Source organism: Capronia epimyces (assembly GCF_000585565.1).
Source record: "Capronia epimyces CBS 606.96 chromosome Unknown aczIQ-supercont1.1, whole genome shotgun sequence".
Taxonomy (NCBI): Eukaryota; Fungi; Ascomycota; class Eurotiomycetes; order Chaetothyriales; family Herpotrichiellaceae; genus Capronia; species Capronia epimyces.
In genome coordinates, this window is record NW_006912904.1 from 4,376,985 (window position 1) to 4,398,953 (window position 21,969).

Here is a 21,969-nt window from a genome sequence, read left to right on the forward strand (position 1 = left end):
TCTCCCAATGTTTCGTGCTAGGTATTCCCGCTCTGGAATGTCTTAATAAAATTGGTCATATCTTCTTCCCAATGATTCCATTCGGATTTGTTTCAAGGGTCTGGGTACTTGACTGCCGAACAGCTCTCGAATTTGGACGGATTGTACTATTTTCTCTCAAGTATCTTGGACCCTCGGCGGCAGAGAAATCAACATTGTCATATCCTTGCGGAATTGAGTGCTCTCGACGCAGACTCGAACCAAGCCGATCGGTACCGGGGCTTTATCGAAACGATCCTGAGGATGACAGAAAGAGATTGCTAAGGGATGCGAAAGGAGATAGATTGAAGTTGAAGTCTATGAAGAGCAGCTAGGCCAGTATTTGTTGAGTGATACACTTGTATCTGTCTTTCTTTCACCCGAGAGTGTACATCAAACTAGGTACCGGCAGAATCACGCCCAAGTACGGAGTACTACACGGTAGGTATTTCGCGCTCATCCTTGGCTTCATTGCTCAGCGCACATTACGAAGTGTTCGAATCTCACTGTGGACAGCAAAAAAGAATCCGAGACTTTTTGGGAGAAACAAAAACTCTAATTCGAAACCCTACCACAGGCTTGGTGGTAGAGGTTCGAATCGAGGGAAACCCCCCAGTTGAAGAGGAGGATTCTTTTATATCGATCGTTTCGTCAGGTCGGAACCCCCGGTATACTCAATCCTTCAGCAGTGAAGGAGAACCCAGGTCTGATACCACACCCCAGACGTCTAATGTCGAGACTATCGTAGTGGGCTTAGACAGAGGGGTCAGCAGCAGCTTACTTGTACCGCTGAGCCCAGTTCCAAACTGCCCCAGGGTGGGTGAAAAGGCCTTCCTGACCTCACCAAGGGGAATTGTTGAAGGAATTCTGCGTTTACAAAACATAACCTCTCATTTATTTTTAAAAGTGCTAGGCGGGTGCTATTGTATGGATTTCCAGTGAATAACACTCGGTACCGCAGGCTGAGGACTTGGCACGTGTTTGATGCCTCAGGCTGCACGCGAGGTTTTGGTCATTTCTGTCGATTGGCGGTGTCTAAATGCTACGATCTACTATCACGCCACAACATTCAGATAATGGCCAGACTCGACTGGAAAATAAACTTGCGAGACCCAAGGCTGGTCTATTGATGCTCTGTATGTTGGATTCCCAGCTTGAAGAGTCGACAGTGGGCGAGAATAGGTGCACCTTCACTTATCAACTGTGTGATCGTGCTATTGACCAGTACGAACACATCAGCCAGACTCAGCCTGGCCGAACTATATCATATATATATCTCGTCGCCATCATGATCAGGGGCGTGACTCGCGTTGTCGATAGAGCTGCAAGGCTGGCAGCTCTGATATTGGCTAGATTCTTATGCTCCGCCCTACAAAGCGCAGGGCTCCGCCGTAGCTGCTGGTACCGCCGCAATGAGGCCACGCTGGATCAGCGACCTGGTGAACTTGCACCGTCCAGCAGACCCAACCCCAACTCAAGCATCGGCAATGCGTTTTCTAAAGTTGCTGGCGCTGACAGCGCTGTCCTGGACTGCGGTCGCCGCCAAAAAGGCAACCACGAATAAATTTGACACCTACTTTGCCAAACAAGCTTCCTCCGCACCCTTTGAATTGGACGAGAAAGGATACAATGACCTGACTACCTCACCTCGCGACTACTCGTTGGCTGTGCTTCTCACAGCTCGAGACGCAAGATACGCGTGCGGCGTGTGTCGAGAGTTCGATCCGGAATGGAGCATACTGGGCCGCAGTTGGCAGAGGGGTGATCGCAAGGGAGAACACAAACTGCTCCTCAGCACGATTGATTTCGATAATGGCAGAAACGTCTTTATGAAGGTAAGTTAATACCCACACCCGCGACGAGGGCTTTGCTAAGCGAGACATAGCTTCAACTTCAGACCGCACCTGTCCTCTTGTTCTTCCCTCCTACCATCGGGCCAAACGCGAAACCAGATGGCCAGCCTGTCCGCCTCGAATTTCACGGTCCTCAAACTGCCGACAACATCCGCAATTGGCTTCTGAGGCACCTGCCTCCTGGCGACTACCCTTCGATCTCGCGCCCTATCAACTATGCCAGGATTGGAGCCTCGATCACAATTCTCTTGGGGGCATTTACTTTCATTACCGTGGCATACCCCTATGTGACCCCCATCATTCAGAACCGTAACCTGTGGGCTGGTATCAGTCTGATCATGATTCTGCTCTTCACAAGCGGACACATGTTCAACCATATCCGAAGAGTGCCGTACGTTACTGGAAATGGACGCGGCGGTATCACGTATTTTGCTCCAGGGTTTCAAAGCCAGTATGGCATGGAGACTCAGATTGTTGCTGCTATGTGTAAGTATGGCTCTATACGGAAAGCTCGCGCTCCGCTAACGTCAACTAGATGCCTTGCTCGCGTTTGCCACAATCAATCTAGCCCTCAGAGTGCCGCGAATCAAAGATCCTCGCACCCAACAAGTTGCCGTCATAATCTGGTCTTCAATCCTCTTTGGGGTCTATAGCTTCTTGCTAAGTATTTTCAGAGTCAAGAATGGCGGCTATCCTTTCTGGTTACCACCTTTCTAGGGGGTGACAGCGATTCGATACCTTGAAGGCGAATATTGCTGGCCTTAGATACATCTCATCATGTGGATCAGCCTCTAGAGTCGGTCTGTAAGGGATAGCTCCACTGTAAAGATAAAATAAAATGAAACCTGCTTTTGAAATCTCTTGTTGGCCTTGATCGAAGCAAGCCTGGGCCTGAGCCCTGCGAAACCTCCTGAACTGGGCAGCCTCGAGGCTTAGGCTTAGGAGGCTTCCCCAACTTTTTTGCCAGTGGTGCGGAGCAATGCCAAGTGACATGTTGCGTCTGATCTCTGGGACCACCATTGTATGCGTGGCAGGATCATTGCTACAATCCAATCCCGTGTACGGATACAAGTATTGTCATAGTTCATGATAGCTTCCTTTCACAGCAATATATTCGTTGGGGAAAACGTTCACTCTTTTGACCTTGCATCCCGTGGAAATGGAAGACTTCTCACAATCACGCGGCGACGACGATCTCTTCGACGACGAAATCGTGCCTTTCGACGCCCCTCCATCACCAGAGAAAGTTGCAGCTCAATTGGAACAAGTCTCGCTCGAAACACCACCACCACCCCCTCCTGTTGAACTCAAGCCTGCAGAGCAGGCTGTATCAGAGCCCCGGGAGACGACATTTCCAGGGTTTAAGCCCAAGTCAAGGACAAGGGGAGCACCTGGCCCTGGCCGAGGAGGCACGAACAAGAGAGGTGGATTGGCAGATTCCAAATGGGCGACAAAGCCCACGAGGCCTACAACGACAGATCCATCTACGCAGGAGCCAAGTGAGGAGCCACTGTCCAAGGACACAGCAACCGCTTCAGAGGTTGGAACAAGCCTCGACCCAGCGATTCAAGAGGGAGAAGGAGATCCTACAACCGCCGTCTCGAATTCAGCGTCCGGACCTGCCAACGCAACCAATGCTCGTCCTCCGGCTGTGCGGGGCGACCGCACGGCGACAGGCGGGGTGCGAAAACCCAAGCTAACAGAGGAAGAACTCAGTGCTAAACTCGCCGCTGCAAAAGAGAGGTCACAGAACCTGGCGGCTGCCCATGCGCGAGCGCAGGCAGACGCCGCGAGCTTCGAAGAACGGGAGCGCGTGGCGAATGAGACGCGGGAGAAAGACCGCGCCGTGCGGAAAGTAATGGACAAGGAGCGAGAAAAGAATCGACAACGTAAAATGGCCGTTATGGGCGGGCGGGAGTGGGACGCCGGCAAGAATGAGGAGGATTTTAAGACCGCACAGAACGGACGGGGTGGGCCCCGGAGGTTCCAAAGCAGCATGACGCCAGAGCAACACTTTCAAGCTGAACAGGACGATCTCAGGATGTACGAGTGGCATGATGACCGAGGCCGCGGGAGAGGGAGAGGCCGGGGCAGAGGTGGGCGAGGACGGGGCCGGGATGGTCCTGGAAGAGGCGGAGGGTTTGGTCATGACAGCAACCGACCCGGGCATCAGCAGTCCGCTTGGTCTGTCAACGAGGATTTCCCTGCTCTGCCTGTTCCAGCCTCCACGCGGGAAGAGGCAACAAACAACACCACTACGAGTACTTCAAGACCAGCCCCGCAAAGACTGGATTCCGCTTCGGGGGACAATGCGGGTAGTTGGGCGGAGCAGGTCGAGTCCAGCGAGGCACTGGAGAAAGCGGGCAAGCCCTGACACCTTGGATTGATGAGGCATATAAAAGCAGCCTGGGACAGAACAGACGTTATGAATTATTTTGTTGGTCTCTTGTGAAAAGACTTCTATGCATCCTAGCGTTCAAGCGGCAGTGGACCTTTTGTTGTTGGGCATGACCTGTTGACGTGCCAGTGGGTATCTCGAGCATATGCCTCATACAGAATTTTGGGCAGATTCAGAGCGAAATAAGAACCAGTGACGAGCCCCCCAAACGCCTTTTCCCCATCCATACACCGTCTCCCAACGCCATAGGGTCATCTTACCATCTTCCTCTACCTCGTCCGCGATAGCCTGCCCCTCCCCTATACCCGCCTCGCCCTCCATAACCTCCGCGGCCACCCCAACCGCCTCCCCCATCGCCGTACCCGCTATCATCGTACCCTCGTGGACCAGCAGCACTGCTCTCGTCTTGTCTCAAAGGCGGCGGTCGGCCCTTCAATTCCTTTTGTAACTGCTCGTATGTCCGGCGCATCTGAGCATACCCCAGGTGCATCTTGCCATAAAAGTGGTCGGCCAATCGCCTGTCATTGTCCAGCCGTGACAAGTACGCGCCGCAGACATCGCAGACTTGCAATTTCTGATGCCCCGAGGGGCCACTCGTGTCTGAGAGCGCCTTGAGATCCCGTTCTGCCTGCTCTTTTGCCAGCTTGGCTGTCCGCACTTTATAGAATTCCGAGCATGCCAGTGACACGGAACCAATCTCCGCAAGGCAGTTGACTTCTAGCAGACCCGTGTTGATAGTCTTTGTGAGATCCGATATCGTCTTTAGCAGGTTGTTGGTCTGTCTAATCTCGTCTGGCGTCTTCTCTAGCCGCCGCTGTGCCTGGTCTATCCTGCGATTGCAGTCGTCGATGTATTTCTGCACATCCCGCATGTAGTCGTATTCAAAACCATATTTCGCTTTCTCCGCGGGGCTGAGGCCTTCGTACTCAATCTTCAGGTTCTCGGGATGCGCTTTCGGACACGGGCCCAGATCTTGCTTCGTGTTCGTGAACAGGTCGTGCGGACATGTACCAGCCAAATATGAGCGGCAGACAGTGGGGGAGGTAAGCGTCAGACTCGCGCTCCTTGACGAGCTGCCGGTGCCCATATATTGGTCGCCCATCAGCTGCTCGAGCAGCTTGCGCTGTTCGGCGGCCATGTTGGCGTGGCCTCGCTGCTCTGCACTTGGTTAGATAAGGCTTCGAGGCAATGGATGGACCGGTTGTTAGCTCTTTGAGCCTTGTCTGTCCGAGCTACTGTGAAGAACGTTGATCGGAAAAGAGGGCGTGGGCTGGTGTTGGAAAGCGTCGTCCGTCCGCATATGCAAAGATGTAAGTGGAGCGAGGGTTTGCGGTAGAACTGCGGCAAATCCGTCCTGCGGTCACACCAAAGTGTCGTCTTCAACCGCGCTCACCTCGAAGAACCCCTTGTAGTATACTGCCGCCTTTGACTGCGTCTCAACGTGACATGTTCTGGTGAGCCTCCTTGTGATGATGCCGGCATGTCCCGGTCTCTTTTCCTTCTCTTCGCTGTTGCCCTTTTCGCTTTGAGCGCCTTCGCCTCCGATTACTTCGAGCGACTGACCCTGACGCCCCTTCCGCTGGGCTCTCTTCTCGCGTCCTTTGACTTCCGGGCAAACGAGACCATAACAGAATACGAGGCGCAGAACTACAGATATTTCCCCCGGTCCCTAGGACAGGCGTTAAAACATGCAGACACGAAAGAGCTCCATCTAAGATTCACTACTGGACGCTGGGATCCAGAGACCTGGGGCGCGCGACCATGGAATGGCACGAAAGAAGGCGGCACAGGAGTTGAGCTGTGGGCGTGGATCGAGGCGACATCAGAAGATGAGGCTGTCGAAAAATGGGCGACTTTGACCCAGTCCCTCTCAGGTCTATTCTGCGCGTCGTTAAACTTCATCGATTCGACTCGGACTACCAAACCAGCCTTGTCATTTCAGCCGTTGGGCGCGTACGGGGATGACGGCCAACACCTCCATCTTCTACACGGTGTACTTCCGGGAGAAGTGGTATGCACAGAAAATCTAACTCCATTCATCAAACTCCTTCCATGCAAAGGAAAGGCGGGCATATCGAGTCTACTGGATGGTCACAAAGTATTCGATGCCTCTTGGCAGAGCATGGCCATTGATGTCAGGCCAAAATGTACCCCTGGAGTTGAAGAGTGCCAGATGGAGATTAGCGAGACGATTGATGTGGTTCTCGACATTGAGCGGTCCAAACGCCCTCGAGACAATCCAATCCCAAGACCAGTTCCGGTAGAGCAGCTCGTGTGCGACGAGACTAAGCCTTATCATTCTCAAGACACTTGTTATCCTCGTGATATGGTCGATGAAACGCCATGGTCTTTGAAGGAGGTCTTTGGGCGAACGATGGCTGGGGCGTGTCCACTCGCAGAGTCTGAAGGCCCGGAGGCAAAATCCGTATGCTTGAACGTTCCCCATGAACGCATGGTCTTGATTGGTGTCAGTGGATTCGAGGTCAAAACGGATCCGGGCCAGCCAGAGTCAAGGTGCTACCAGTTAATGCCGTTTGAGGAGTTCGATATTGAGCTCCCACAGCAGACCGTCGGCACCAAAGCGGAACTTGGCCATGAGCTGCTGAGGGCAGAGAGGACAATAACAGGCCATGGAGCAGCCCGAGGAGGGATGCGCACGATCTTCACCAACCCTTCGCCGACGGAGCCCGTGAGGTTTGTTTATTTCGAGAGTCTACCTTGGTTCATGCGGCCGTTTGTGCATACGTTGAAAGCACAGGTAACGCGCACCGAGTTTCCGTTCGACTGGCAGATCATGAACGACATGTACTACCGCCCTGCTATCGATCGGAACAGAGGCACCCAGCTTGAACTTGTCATGTCTGTGCCCCCAGCGAGCACAGTCATGCTCACCTACGACTTCGAGAAAGCAATCCTACGATACACCGAGTACCCCCCAGATGCCAATCGGGGGTTCAATGTCGCTCCGGCAGTCATACGAATCCTGGAGGCCACCAATGAGGACGGACAGTCCAACGACGTGTACATTAGGACAACAAGCTTGTTGTTACCCCTGCCCACCCCGGATTTCAGCATGCCGTACAATGTCATCATTCTGACAAGTACAGTGATGGCTCTTGCATTTGGAAGTATATACAATCTCATGGTTAGGCGTTTCGTGGGTGCGGACGAGGTGGGAGATACAAAGGTTCGAGGACTGGTCAGGAAAGTTCGGGGCGCTATTGTCTCATTGAAGGATAAATTCAGGGGAAAGAGAGAAAAAGTAGAGTAGGAAATGACTACAGTCCTCATTTTCTGTACAACAATGTATTTACAGTCGAGATGGTAACCACCCGGGACAGCGGCGGACTTTGCAAGACCTTCATCACCAACCTGCTGCACCAATGCTATGCGTGAAGAGACAGCGGATACTGTATGGTAAAGGCTCTCCTCGCCTTACGGGATGATGGCATAAAGCGATCTAAGCCTCATATCCTAGAGTTGCTGTGGAAGATTTCTGCTTCAGCGCCGTCTTGCAGCTGCACTCTCTGTACCGCGTTCGGCCATGCTGATAACCTCCCCGATGCCTGCTGCTTCTTGTTCGTCCTCCAGGTTGCGGACCTCCTCTCTGCAATCCCACCATCTCTCCTCTGCCTGCTCGAAGGCTGCCTTCCGGATCTCCTTCACGGATTGCTCCCCGAGCGTGGACGCGGTAGCCCTCGCCCTTTTGGATTCAAGTACAAGCCCCTGCCATTCCTCCGAGGTTCGTGCGTAAAAGTCTCTCAGACTCTCAAACGGACGGGGGAAGGGCCGCGAGTCCTGCTTTGCGCTTGTTTCGGGCTCGGTCTCCGTGGCCGCCTCCGGTTCTATGGGTGGGACAGTCACTTCTGTCGGTGCCGTCGATGGCGCATCGACCGACATATAGTCGTTGTCCTCGTCATCAGAATCCATATCTGAATCGTCCTCCTCTTCATCATCGTCGGCCATCTCATCGTCGCTCTCTTGGCTGGTCACGTTCCAATTGACAGGCTCCGTGTAATAGAGTTCCCTGACGCCGTCAAGCTTGCCGAGATCCACTGCATAGAGATCTGAAAAGGTGATCTCCAGGTCCTTCTTCTCAAAGGTGCCGCCGAATATGTACAGAACGTCGTCCTGAACACAGAGCTGGGCGTTAAAGCGTGGGTGAGGCATCTCGAATCGCACGGGGACGTCTTTCTTTGTGGGCTCAGGTTCGTCGTCATGACGAACCTGTTCTATTTCCCTTGTTTCTGCTGCCGAGATTGATCCCTTGGTCTGCAATGCTGCTAGATTCCGCAAGAGTTCTTCCTCGTCCGCCTTTCCCCGGTCTCGGCCTCGGGGTGCTTGTGTCTGTTTCTTTCCTCCAGTCTTCGGGCGTCTCAATGTGAGAGGAAAGAAGCGGTTCCGATCAACATTCCAGATGAACAAGTCATTGAAGAATTCGCTCTCGATTCCCTCCTCGCTTTCCTCCACATCGTGGACGCCACCAAAGGCAACCCCACGGCCTTTATGGTAAGACATTGTGGTACCCGCACGTGGTGGGTTAGGCGCGTTTGCAGGCCTCTTGCGCCGTTCCCAGCGTAGGGTCGGTGGCGTCCCGCTTGGAGCCTCTGCGGCAGGAGGCGTGATTCGAAGAAACCAGGAATCCTGATGTACATGTGGCTTGAGGATGTTGCGCACCAAAGGCCCGCTCCCTTTTCCCTGTTTCCCGCTTGTGGCCGTGGCCTTGACGCGCGAGTAGCCTCCGTAGAGGACGGCGCCGGTCTCGTGCGGGAGAAAGCTGAACGAAGAGCGCGGGTCAGGCTTCTGGGACGCCGTTGGGGCCTTCATTTCGTGCCAGATGTTCTCCTTGCAGTCGTAGATCCAGAGATCATTCAGATACCTCGTCTGCTGAGATGTGTCCTGGAACCCGCCGAAGAGGACAATGTAGTTCTTGAAGTAGGTCATTCTGTGGCCGCTACGAGCTGGTGGAATTTTACCCTTGGCGCGTGGCTCAAGTTTCGTCCACTCTCGGGTCTCGGTATCCAGATGCCAAAAGTCATGGTAATGGTAGAACTGGTTCTGCTTGGGTGACGAAAACTCGCCTCCGGACACATATATGCCGCCGGTGTTGCCGCCCCGGCAGGCTGCATGGCCGCTCCGAGGCAACGGGCTGTTCCCAGAGGAGACCTGGTGCCACTCACCTTTGTCGACGAGGTAGACAAAGAGGTCGTTGTAGAACGACGCCGTGCTCCCGTCGTGGTACTCGCCGCCAAATAGGAAGAGCTCGTTCCTGTTGGACGGCGACGCCACCAGGGTGCCGGATGACCTCGGGCTGGGAGGGCCGCAGGGCTGTTCTGTCACCTTCAAGAACTTGGCCTGTTCCTCGGCGTAAGCCGCCAGGACGGCGTCGAGGTCGACATCGTCGTCAGCGTCCGAGTCGGCATTCAGGGCAGCCGCTTTCGTTTTATTCTTCTTCTCCCCCTTGGCTGCTTTTCTCGACTGTTTTGCCTGCACTCGAGCCTTTGCTTCGGCCTTTGCCTCGGCGCTCTTTGCCTTCTTGTTCTTCGCCATGCCTCCTCACGATGTCACAGAGCAGTCGAGTCCAGAGGCCTATTTTGAGACTTGAAAGGGCACTGCCTCTGTGGCTTGTCCTCGGGTAGAGGCAAGGTCAGTTTTTAGAGGCTCACTGATGTTGATGCGTCTTCCAACAAAGACAGACAACATTGGACTATCCTACCTAGGCATGGAGAGAGAACCCTGACCGTGGGAGGCATGATTCCTGCACGAGTCCTCACCTAGTATACTCGGTTCGACTTTTTGTCGCTCCACGTGATCAGGAAATTAAGTTGTCGACAATTAGGTAAGCCAGTGCTATCTGCGTCACTGGCACCTAACTGGTGACTGGGTCACTGGACTGGGCGCGTCTCCGCGACGCGTTAAGTGGATCCTGGACCCGAGCAGAGCAACATCTAGACTACGTACTTTGCCCGCCACTGTCCACTTGAGTATACCAATTCGTTTCCCAGCGACACTACCGACGCAAGATGCGCCGTACCTATGACCAAGAACAACCTCAGCCGCTGTCTCGCATGGCTTCTACAGAATCCGCACTCGTTTGGTTCTCTGACGCATATTTCTGCTGTTGCTGATGCGGGGATTGGCGACGACGATGAGCCTGTGTTGGCAGATGATGAGATGGCAAGGTTGCAGCTTGCGCCCCAAATCCAACCCAGAACAAAGCTACTTTCACAATTAAACCATACCTCTGGCTTGCCGACTCCCGACCCATCTCGAGCCTCAGAAACCTGCGAGCCGACGCGGAGGAGGGCCAGGCAGAACATCCTAGGCCCTTCCAAGACTCAACCCAGCCCACGTCCAAGAACACCCGTGACGAGTTTTGACGACATCAAGTTCGACGATTCTCATGACATCCTTGATATTGACGACATTGACCTCGCCGCAGAAGACCTCACCACTTCTTCCTTCGGCGACTTCGGTCCCCCGATACCTCTATGGAGAGAAGACTCTGCTACTCGGGTTGAGCCATTGCCGAAAAAGAAAGGGAAGAAAAGAAAGAGCGAGGAGTTTCATGAGGATCTATTCTCTCCTCGATCCGCTCGAAGTACAAAGAAGCGTCTAGATAAGCGAAGTCCCCCGAAGACATATCCTTTCCGTGCAAGCCAAACCCAAGCCTCGGAGGGAGACCATATTCAGGCCGAAGTTGGATTGAGCCCTGCAACGGCCCGGATTGTAAGGAAGCCGGTAAAGGAAGAGGACATATTCCCGGATGTTGACATTGGAGAAATACCGGATGATCCAGTCCCTTTACAGCCGTTGCACCCCACTACCGATAGGACTTGGCCTCACCTTCCCCCCCAACAAAGTCGCGTGCAGAGAATACGGAACGTTGTTCCAGATTCTGATGATGAGGATAACTTCGGTCTAGAATTGAAGCCCAAGCGGAAGCCGGTGGAAAGTACCGACTTGGAATTCGAAGATGACCTTCACCATCACGCCGGTGGTTCACAGACATTCGCAAGGGAATCGAACCATCCTCCTCGAGCATCGGGATATCAAGAGGCACAGGGCAGTTTGTTGTCATCGCAGAAATCGCCTACTCGGAGTCCCAAGGCTCTTCTGCTCAGCCAATCTAGTCCGAAGCGTGACAATACACTCCAAGGCAGCTGCTCAAGTATCGACTCGACGGGTCTTCTGGCGCAGGAACAGAGGCGTGTTGTCGGTAGTTTCGTCGTCAATGGACGCGAACAGTGCAAAGGGCTCCTGGAACGGCTTGAAAAGTCAAAGAAAACCGTGAACCGCCAAATTATGGATGAGATGTGTGAATTTAATGTTGTATCTGACGCATTAAAGGAGAAAAAGAAGACAATTGCAACAAAGATCACAGCAGCTACACAATTGCTAGAGGAACATTCTTCAATATCGAGATTGCAGGACCAGCGGAGGCGTATGCTTGAGCGACGTGATGAATTGGAAGAAGCCGGTCACGAGATCAATCCGGATGATCCCGAGAATGTCCTAGCATTACTCTGTATGGATATCAACCGCGTCAAGCACGAGATTGAAGCTCGAGAAGTGGTGGTGTTCCAGTTGCTTCAACAAGCAGGGGTGTCCACAACGAGTGACTTTACGGAGCAGGCCTCTTTGGGACCAAGTGTGTCTGGGTCTCTACTCGATGATATGTCTGGTCAACAAGTACTGGTCGCCTCGACGCCAAAGGTAAATCAGCAGATGTCTCCTTATTCGAAGGAACTTGGCCATTTATCAACACAGTCTGTTGTGCAGACACCGTTTGCGAAGCGGTCCGACACTGCCCACCTCATTATGCAGGCATCAGCCCCAATCTTCTCACCAGCGTGTTCTCCAACACGCACAGTGCCATCTGCGATGCCGCCCCCGAGTGTAAGACCTCTTCAACCAACCTCCCAGGTCCCGGAATCTCCAAACCGGAATCGGAGCATGCTTTACGAGTATGATCCAGGTGACGACAGAAGCTTCACTAGAACCATGGGAAGCCCGCGAGATCTATCATTCGAGGAAGACGATTTCGAGGATGACATGGACGATGAAGAGATGTACAAAATGATGGAGGAAATCGAACAGAACATGCCCGCCTTCAAATCGACTCCCCACGAGAGCAACCGGGCTGCTCTGAGTGAGGTCAGCGACAATCCCCGCAGAGTAGCACCAAAGAAACCCGCTAGTACCCATGGAGCGTCCTCCAATTCAGCTTTGATGCAACACCCATGGTCGAAGGATGTTGCTTCGGCTTTGAAGAAAAGGTTCCATCTCCATGGATTTCGCCAAAATCAACTCGAAGCCATCAATGCCACCTTGAGCGGCAAAGATGCATTCGTCCTGATGCCTACCGGTGGCGGGAAGTCTCTCTGCTATCAACTCCCATCGATCGTACACAGCGGCCATACACGCGGTGTAACTATAGTGATCTCTCCCTTGCTGAGTTTGATGCAGGACCAGGTGGACCATTTGCACAAATTGCGCATCCAGGCTTTCTTGATCAATGGTCAGACAACGGCGGAACACCGATCGAATATTCTCCAGAGACTCAAGAACCCCAATGCTCATGACTATATTCAGCTTCTATATGTGACCCCTGAAATGGTGGGCTCAAATCACCACATAATCCAGGCCTTTGAGTCCCTGTACAAACGGAGGTTACTAGCCCGTATTGTGATCGACGAGGCCCACTGTGTTAGCCAGTGGGGACATGACTTTCGACCAGATTATAAAGCGCTTGGGGAGTTTCGCGCTCGTTTCCCAAATGCGCCGATTATGGCCTTGACAGCCACGGCCACGGAGAATGTCAAGTTCGATGTCATACAGTGTCTGGGCATGGAGGAGTGCGAGATATTCACTCAGAGCTTCAACAGACCAAACCTCACGTATGAAGTAAGAAAGAAGGGCAAGGGCAAGGCTGTGCTTGAGAGTATAGCAGACACGATCAATAGGTCCTACGAAGGTCAAGCCGGCATCGTTTATTGTCTATCACGGAAACATTGCGAACAGGTGGCTGAACAGCTGTGCAAAGACTACGGAATCGAGGCGCATCATTACCACGCTGGTCTGCCATCCGAGGAGAGAATCGATATTCAGAAAAAATGGCAGGCCGGCGACTTCAAAGTGATCGTGGCCACCATTGCATTCGGAATGGGCATTGACAAGCCAGATGTCCGATTCGTCATCCATCACACCATTCCCAAGAGCTTGGAAGGGTACTATCAAGAGACTGGCCGAGCCGGTCGAGATGGCAACAGATCCGGCTGTTATTTGTATTACGGTTATGGCGACACAGCTTCCTTGATACATATGATTGACACGAATGAGAACAGCAGCATGCAGCAAAAAGAGCATCAGAGGAGTCTCTTGCGGAATGTCGTTCAGTTCTGTGAGAATCGCAGTGACTGCCGCAGGTTCCAAGTTCTCGACTATTTCAATGAACGGTTTGACCCAAGGGATTGCCGGAATGGGTGCGACAACTGCGCCTCCAGCAGTACGTTCGAAACGCATGATTTCTCAGAGCATGCTCACAATGCAATACGCCTCGTCCAGCAGATATCTCGTGATAACGTTACAGTCTTGCATTGTGCCGACCTGTATCGCGGAGGCAAACCGAACAGAAAAATGCTCCAGTGTGGACACGACCAACTCCGCGAGTATGGCTTGGGTGCCGAGTTGGAGAGAGGTGACGTCGAACGCCTTTTCTACCGGCTCATCATGGAAGACGCATTGATGCAGTACAACAAGAAAAACGATGCCGGGTTTGCCACGCAGTGTGTCCAGGTGGGGCCAAAGTCTCACGACTTTTTGGAAGGCCGACGACCACTGAAGATCCAAGTTCTGGTTTCGCCACGGGGCAAGCCATCAGCCAAAGTCTCTGTACAGAAGAGCCGAAACAAGACGCCCAAGACAGTCGGCAAGCCACCCGCAGACGACTATCCGGCTTCGACAAACGTCTCATCGCCGTTGCAGCCTCGCTCCCGTCGAAAACTTGTCCGTGGAAATCGGCCGTTGGACTCGGAGGAGGAAGCATTTGCTGGTCAGTCAAGCGACAACGAAGAGATTTTCATCCCCCAGCGCGGCAATAAGAAATCTGCTGTAGGTCCGCCAATCACCGCCGACGACGACATAGGCTCTCTCAACGAGATTCACCAGCACATCTTGGAAGACTTTGTTGAAAAGGCGAAAAAGGAGGTCGAGCGCCAAGTCATTGCGAAAGGCCTTCGCCAAAAGCCGGTAACCGACAGAGTCCTACGGCAAATTGCCATTCAATTTCCGCAAAGCCAAGAAGAACTTCAGGAATTGACCGGTCTGAACCCTGAAATGTTCCGGCGACTGGGACCGCCGCTGCTCCGACTGATTACGGCGGCTTACGACAACTACGAAGCAATGATGCGAGCGCAGGAGGGCCGACCTGATGATCCTAACCATCAAACAGTGGTAGAGATCAGCGATGACGACGCTGAGACAGGACGGTTTTTACAAAGCGATATGGATGCGGATGAATCTGAAGACAGTCACTATTTCAGCATACCGGATGAAGTCCGTCAATTCAATGAACAGAGTGAGAACCCTTGTGTGACAACATTATCTATCATAAGTTTACTGACGGACGTGCAGTGTCCCAATTGCCCACCTTCAGCCCCAAGGGCCAGCAGGTCCGATCGAAGAAGTCCCAGTCGCAGCCCAGACAGGGGTCGGGATCGGGATCATGGACTAGGCGCGGTTCTCGCGGGTCACGGCGCGGTGGCGGCAGTACCAGAGCAAAGGCGAAAGGGGGCAGCGGGTTCGGGAGGAAGAAAAAGAGCGATGCTAGTACACGTTCAAATGCCAGCACAACGGGGCTAGGCAGCTTTGTGGCCAAGGGCAGCAGAGGTGGACGCAGTGGAGGTGGGATTGGCATGATGCCGACGTGAACCAACTCCAGATGGGTTCTGCAGGTGAGAACGAGAATATCAGATTCATCAGGGGCGGCGAGGCTCCCGTATGCGTATTTCCACCGACCTACGCTGGTATCTCTCTCTGTCACGGTGTGTATGCACTCTTCTACTCTTCTCTGGGATCGAGTCACTTTTCAGTGGACTCTTTTGTGGGTGTGGGTGTGTGGGTGCCCGTGCTAGGCACACTCCAAGTCATGGCCGTGCTGTGCTGTTGTTATGATTCTGGCTCGTTCTTTCCTGTTTCTTCAAAACTCCCAGTCTGGTGTCTGGTTTCTGTTCCTTCCCTCTGGCACTGCCGCCTGGTGGCTGCCAAGCACCTTCCTCCTGCCCTCCTGCAGTGGCGCCTTCTCTTCTCAGCAGCAACAGCCGGGGCATTTGTTCCTCTCCTCCTTCTCTCCCCATCTCTTGCCTGCGCCTTTAACGTCAAGTGTCCCCGTTGTCTCATCTGACTCTCTCTCCCTCCCAATCCCAAGCAGTCTCTTTCGCCCGCTGCTCAAGTTCTCCGTACCCAGCGGCATGGACCACACCCGTCCGTGATGCCTCTCGAAGAGATCCATCCCAATGTGCGGAAAGATGTCTCCTCTACTGATCCCAAACCACACAATGCCGCCCCCGCGGTGTCCACCTCTCTCCGTTCCAATGCCGTTCAAAGCATGCTGCGAACGACCACCGAGTTAGGTGATAGCGGCCCCTTTGCTATTCGACCATCTCGGATCCCTCGCGTTGGGTCTCAAGTCCAGTCGACCAGGCGCCGGTCTGGGTCCTTCGACACCTCCTTCGCCTCTCAGCTGCGTCATCAGCGGTCTCCACACAGAAGACGCTCCCATCGACGCCATGGTCCAAGGCCTGTTCCATCATCCTCTGGCTTGTCAGGCCGAGAAACTATACACTCCAACACGGCCTCTCAGCACTCAGGCTTCAGACCCAGAAGAGTTGGTCACCGCCACCGACCTCACGGTCTCCAAGCTCTGGCTGGGCCTGGATTTGGACCTCATGGCCTCTATACCCACAGATCCCTCATTACCCTACGGAGCCAGCGGGACTTCCAAAGCCTACGTTCGAGCTCGCCAATGATACATCCAGGCCACATGCGAAGACCTGGTCATCGAGCTTCCTCACCTGCCTTTAGTGAGGTACAACCTTACAGACACGGACCAAGGCGAGGGTTCCACCGAGCGGGTAGCATTGGGACTGTTGCCTCCTCCCCGATCTCCATGTTCCCAATCCGTCATGGGCTTGCTGGGTATCGTCCTGATTTGGAGAACTCCTACTCTTCGTTCGTTCGCATGCCTTCTCCAGCAGTATCTTCTGCGAATGTGCCAGGTGCCACTGCAGGCCCACCGTACAGGACAACTACCCCATTGTGCAACTCGCTCCAGAATTTTCGAGGACCATGGAATCACAGCGCAAGCTCTCTCAGGGGCTTGCCAAAGTCGCCGACGGAGTCTACTACGCCTCATTACTACGACTACTCCGAGTCTTTCTGGGGAGAAGGTAGCATCCGGCATGCCGTGGATCCTTCCGCGGCCAGCTTGTCCTTCCAGCAAGATCAGACTGACTTGGAAAATCAGCCGTTGCCGGACCGCCGCCAGGCACAGTCTCCGTTCGGGACCTTGCCAGGGTCAGCTTTCCACCCAGCTGAACTACCGACCAGACACAATCGTCGATCAAGTGAACAGTCAAAATATAGCTACGGTGGTGTGGTCCCGAGGCGCGTGTCCAGTCTAGCTGCCGCAACGACTCCTTTGAGGAGTAATAGTCTGATGAACAAGGTCAGCGTCTCTATCGTGCCTAGTCGATAGGCCATCGTTCCTTACATGTGTTTACGTGCTGATTGGTATCTTAGGGCGTCAATATGACAGCTATTCATCATCAAGAGGTTCCAAGCAGAACGTCAAGGGAGGACAAAGACAATCCCCGCACATCAACAGCCTCCCGCCGAACTTGTGGGTCGACACATTCGAGTTCGTTCTTCCCGAACGCGAGTCGCAGTCCACGCGACCTCACATTACTTGCTGCCCGCGTCCATTCGCCAATCTGCGATCAACGACCTTCTGACAGATCCATCTCTCAGCTAATTGAGTACGACAATCGGTATGAGGAAGGAAGTCAAGAAAGTGCAGCGGCTCAGGGCAGCCAGATCCGTCCTCGATGGGAGCTGCCATCGTTCACGTTCAGGCCTCTTTCTTTTGTCTCTTGCGGCCCTGTGACTCGAGATCGGCCAAAGACTTCTGGAGATGTTCCGTCCAAGGACACACTGGAAATACTATCACCAATGCCTCAGCGGCCCATGTCGTCACAGAGCCAAAAGAGGTTCAGTCGCATACTCGAGATAAAGGACACTTTTTCTCCAGAGCATATCATTCCGTTGTTTCAGAGTCAGACCCCTTCGAAACTCAACGTTGTCAATGAGCAACCAGACATACAGTATCCCGATTTGGCCTCAAGGCCGCAATCCGACCTCGAATCTAGTGTTAGTGGGATTCCTGTTGAACTGCAGCAAGGAAATTCGATCGTCGGCACGGCCTGTTTGGAGTCCAATTTCGGCAATAGTCAGATTACCATTCATGACAGGTCGACGGTCGAATCACTCCTAGACAGACATATCGAATGCTTGGGTCTGGATGACGATGGATTCAGTCGATTCGAGGCACAAAGCGACTCGGGCCTCTCTGACGCTGCTGGTTGTAGCAGTGCAGAAAGCACTATAAAGATATCCACCATTGTCAGAGAGCTACAGTCGCACTCGAAGCTGAGACCAGCAACCTCAAGCTCCTTTCGACATTCGAGTCTCGCCAGTTCTGAGAGGCGTAGGCTTGTGCCGCGACGCCTATTTGCCAGCATGGACTCGGGAGTATCACCCCAGGCAACCTACGAGGACCTACGAGACACATCCGGAATAAGCTTGTCATTCGCTGCCACGATGCTTAGACAACTGTCCTCAGGCTGGCAGACACTTCCTTCATCGAGTGAGCCGATGTTGGTCCGGTCGGCAACCAAAGCTTCCTTGACATCAGGCAACATGGGGGACATCGACACGGACCCACCCCAGACAAGATTCAAGATCAGACCTCTTTCAGAACGGGGCACAAGCTTGTCAGAAACCAGCAAAATCTGGGACGATGGAGAGACTTTGCAGCCGCCTCAAACGTATATCAAACACCGCCGGTCGAAAAGTGATGTCCTAGCCAGGCATGCGTCCCACCAAAGAAGGCGAATGCGAATACTGTTGAAAGCCAAACGAAAATCCACCAGTCTCGGTCAAATCATTGACATCAACCGCAGTGAACAGCATTTGCAAGACCCTAGACACGGTGACAATTGGACAACCGAGAATTCGCCTGAAGATGTCGCCCCAAAGTCACCAGTCGCAGGCTGCGTGGAATTGAGTGCCGAGTCGATTGTTGTGCATCCTCCCACGACAGCGTTATCATCGAGTCTGTCAGTTTCCAACTCGGTTCCCAAAAGATGGACTAGCATGCTAGCTTCCATGCCTGAGCCTGTCAAGAGAGGAATCGATATTGTTCGCAAGGCATCCGTACGCACCGTACATTCCCACCGAAGCAATGCCAGTGTGATTGAACCTTTGAACAGCACGCGAATGAGCTCTCAGACACCTCGACTGGGTCCTGTTCCCCAGCTTGCACCACCAGAATTTGGCCCGCCACTAACGTCGTCCGATCTCAATCTCAGCCTCCAACTTCCAAATCCGCCTCAAACATCCCGGCCGCCTTTGCGTCACGTTCAAAGTTTCTTCTCTGATGACAGCTCAGCTCAAACATCGAGATTGCAAGGCAAGAAACGATTCGACCTTCATAGCCTGAAAACTGGATTGACAAGGTCATCCGGAATGTTAGGGGCCAAGCACAGTGGTGGGCAACATGTCAACGGTGTGGAGTTGAGCCATTCGTGCCAAATGAAGGGTCAGCGATCCTTTGAATATCCTCATTCGCCATTGGGAGATACTGTTCCCATGACGGATTTCGCGTACAAAAAGCGTAAGGTGCTGGACAGGTTCAAGGAATGGTGGAAGAGACAATGCATGCAGAAGACTTTGTCCATGATGAGGAAGAAGAACAACAGAAATGTGCGCAACGGAGCTCTTGTATAGAAGACGATCTCTTCCTTCATGCCATGGATTGTCGATATGTGCTGCATAAAGGTGCTTCGTTGGTGGAAAGTGGTGAGAATGAATAAGGGCCGTTATGAGGATATTCAATGTACAGCTTTCCTGTACGAATATATGGTATAAGGATGACATAGAACAGGAATTACAAGACATTTGGCAGTCTTCTTCTCCATGAGCTGGCACAAGGCATCTTCTCATGATGAAAAAGAATGAGAACGACATCAGGAATTGGCCTGAGGCGTAGAGTGACTCGCACTTGGACAAACACAACTCTTGCAGATCCAAGGCCCAATGGGTCTCGACACACCCCATAGCAAACGAAAAGGCCAACTCATGGTCACCAAGCTTGAATCCAGCCGTACCAACTCACACAAGAACACCGCCTTGCAATGAGTGGGTAGACGGATTTGGGCTTGGTGACGTAGAGCACGTGCCGACGGCTATGGGAGGAAGAAACAACACCAGGCTCTGGAGCTACCGAGTCCGGGAAGTATGCAGCGTAGGCAATTCTTCGGCAGACCCGTGAGTTGATTTGTCTTCGTGCATTTGTCTCGCCGTCAGAGACGAGATCGCAAACTGAGGGAAGGATTGCTCGCAGCGGGACTCGAACAAGTTCGAGCAGAGCGGTTCGGCAGCATTCACCTCCATGTGAATGGGTCAGGCCATGCTGTTGAGTAGAGAATTGATGCAGCCCTCGACAGGTCTAGATGGTATGGTATGTGGGTTTGTGCACCATGAAGATGCAAAACCATGTATGGTTTCAATGTGGATGTTCATATCCGCCTCATCTTTCGACTCCTTGGTTCAATAATAGATGGTATGTGGGTTTGTGCACCAAGATGCAAAACCATGGATGGTTTCAATGTGTATGCTCCAATGTGTATGTTCAGATCCGCCTCGCCTTTCGATTCCAAGGTTCAAATCAACTCTTGGTTCCCAGGCTTGCGCGTGAGCGACTCGGCTGGATCCATGAGAGGTTTGGCAGAATTTGTCTGGGAGCGTCAGTGAGGCGGATTCCCACGTGTTTGGTAGTTCTGCTCAGCATCGAATTCTAGCCCGTAGGCGGGAAGCGTCGATGCCGGCTTTGTCTGTTCCGTGACCATGCGTGCAAGGAGCATATCAATTCAGTCTCCCGAGCTCGGTGCTGATCAGACAACTCTGAGCTCAGGGGTTTTTTGTGTCCGCCGTATCCGAAACCAGGGCCCAAGCGCTGTCTCGTCAGCAAGCTGGCTTTCGAGTTCCAGCAACCTGCCTCCTGGAGTCGCCGTGCAGGACCAATCTCATCCAAATCCATTGCAAACTCAGGCTCATGGAATCTGGGAATCTCATCCAAATCCATGGCAAACTCAGGCTCATGGAATTTGGGAATCTCAATACTCTGCCATCTCGTCAGATGTAGCAGGCTTTCAAAACAATCTGTCTGTGCTCGCGCAACAGGAGAATGTATCCATTGCACCAGGATATCCTCGTTGCCTCTCAGGCATCGACCTAGACTCCATGACCGCGTGCCTGCATCATGTCAGGGCACACGGCCATGTATTTAGCCGTGAGATTCTGATGCCGAAGGGTGTCCAAGGTTCTCTGGGAACGTAGTTTTCCAAAGATGTGGTTTTCCAAAGTTTCATCGTCAAGTGTGATCTCGACGGTATTCATCTGTTGGAGCGACTCTCCCCCCTGGGCAGGTCCCAGGGAGGCGGCGTCACCAATCATCTCAGTGAAACGAGCGAAGACTCCCCATGCTGGCCTGGCCGGCCATATCTTCAGGTGACTCGTCGATTCATCAGAACTTCTTGCATCGGGTGGTGGTCTCTCAGGGTAAAACCTGGGACGCAAGGCACATACAAAGATTCCATCAACGGCCCGCTCCAAGCTGGGTCGGATGGCATCTGTGTGCTTTGCTGTCGCAAGTCTAGGCATGCGTTCGTGGGCCACATGCGTAAACAGAGCTCCCGCACCCGCACCATGACGAGGCACGGCACAACCCCGTCTACCCGTCTACCGTCCGACCCTTTGCGTATTTCAGACATTCCAAGAGCAGAGCCAAGGGTTCCGAATGGAGACGAGGCGTCGTTATACACGACGGTTCTTCATGACGCGCTATACCAGCTACCATGGTGGCAGAGGAACGTGCTATCACTGCCAAACTGCCGCACCACTTGCGGCATCCCAACTCCATGGACCATGCAGGCTAGCTTTTTCCTTGGAACGTCCATGACATTCATGACATTCATGAGAGATGTAGGATGTCCCTTCTCCTTTCCCGGGATGGCGCCTCTGGCGGTCGTCAACAGTTTGCCGAGAGAACCTGAAGAGTTGGACATCTGTCAGGGCCTCTGGGAACTGTTCGAAATGCTCCTGGCTCCGGCCACCATCTAGGGGGATCGGGATCGGGACTGGTCCAACACGTTCTCTCGGACTCGTGACACTTTGTAGATAGGCAACATGGCGTGCAACTGAATGCCCCATGATTTGCGAGGTCCAAATGGAGGTCCAAATGGATGTTCCAAATGTAATGTTCAAATGTAATGTTCAGATGTAATGTTCAAATGTAATGTTCAAATATAATGTTCAAATGTAATGTTCAAATGTAATGTTCAAATGTAATGTTCAAATGTA

The 21,969-nt window shown here is 53.0% G+C and overlaps 8 protein-coding genes across 8 annotated transcripts; 6 read left to right on the top strand and 2 right to left on the bottom strand.

Moving 5' to 3' along the window:
- Positions 1-1,505: 1,505 nt before the first annotated feature.
- A1O3_01584 (uncharacterized protein) lies at positions 1,506-2,588 on the top strand (the record flags this gene model as incomplete). The annotated part of the gene is made up of 3 exons (XM_007731728.1): positions 1,506-1,853; positions 1,904-2,357; positions 2,407-2,588. 3 exons carry the CDS (start codon positions 1,506-1,508, stop codon positions 2,586-2,588), a joined length of 984 nt encoding a protein of 327 aa, XP_007729918.1.
- A 442-nt stretch (positions 2,589-3,030) lies between these two features.
- A1O3_01585 (uncharacterized protein) lies at positions 3,031-4,245 on the top strand (the record flags this gene model as incomplete). Its single annotated transcript, XM_007731729.1, has 1 exon — positions 3,031-4,245. One exon carries the CDS (start codon positions 3,031-3,033, stop codon positions 4,243-4,245), a length of 1,215 nt encoding a protein of 404 aa, XP_007729919.1.
- Positions 4,246-4,525: 280 nt separating this feature from the next.
- On the bottom strand, positions 4,526-5,407 carry A1O3_01586 (uncharacterized protein; the record flags this gene model as incomplete). The annotated part of the gene is made up of 1 exon (XM_007731730.1): positions 4,526-5,407. One exon carries the CDS (start codon positions 5,405-5,407, stop codon positions 4,526-4,528), a length of 882 nt encoding a protein of 293 aa, XP_007729920.1.
- A 342-nt stretch (positions 5,408-5,749) lies between these two features.
- Positions 5,750-7,540, top strand: A1O3_01587 (phosphatidylinositol glycan, class T; the record flags this gene model as incomplete). The annotated part of the gene is made up of 1 exon (XM_007731731.1): positions 5,750-7,540. The coding sequence occupies one exon, from the start codon at positions 5,750-5,752 to the stop codon at positions 7,538-7,540; it is 1,791 nt and encodes a 596-aa protein (XP_007729921.1).
- Positions 7,541-7,770: 230 nt separating this feature from the next.
- On the bottom strand, positions 7,771-9,819 carry A1O3_01588 (uncharacterized protein; the record flags this gene model as incomplete). The annotated part of the gene is made up of 1 exon (XM_007731732.1): positions 7,771-9,819. The coding sequence occupies one exon, from the start codon at positions 9,817-9,819 to the stop codon at positions 7,771-7,773; it is 2,049 nt and encodes a 682-aa protein (XP_007729922.1).
- Positions 9,820-10,305: 486 nt separating this feature from the next.
- Positions 10,306-15,004, top strand: A1O3_01589 (bloom syndrome protein; the record flags this gene model as incomplete). Its single annotated transcript, XM_007731733.1, has 2 exons — positions 10,306-14,848; positions 14,943-15,004. 2 exons carry the CDS (start codon positions 10,306-10,308, stop codon positions 15,002-15,004), a joined length of 4,605 nt encoding a protein of 1,534 aa, XP_007729923.1.
- Positions 15,005-15,760: 756 nt separating this feature from the next.
- Positions 15,761-16,298, top strand: A1O3_01590 (uncharacterized protein; the record flags this gene model as incomplete). The annotated part of the gene is made up of 2 exons (XM_007731734.1): positions 15,761-15,841; positions 15,903-16,298. 2 exons carry the CDS (start codon positions 15,761-15,763, stop codon positions 16,296-16,298), a joined length of 477 nt encoding a protein of 158 aa, XP_007729924.1.
- Positions 16,299-17,499: 1,201 nt separating this feature from the next.
- On the top strand, positions 17,500-19,335 carry A1O3_01591 (uncharacterized protein; the record flags this gene model as incomplete). Its single annotated transcript, XM_007731735.1, has 1 exon — positions 17,500-19,335. The coding sequence occupies one exon, from the start codon at positions 17,500-17,502 to the stop codon at positions 19,333-19,335; it is 1,836 nt and encodes a 611-aa protein (XP_007729925.1).
- Positions 19,336-21,969: the final 2,634 nt, after the last annotated feature.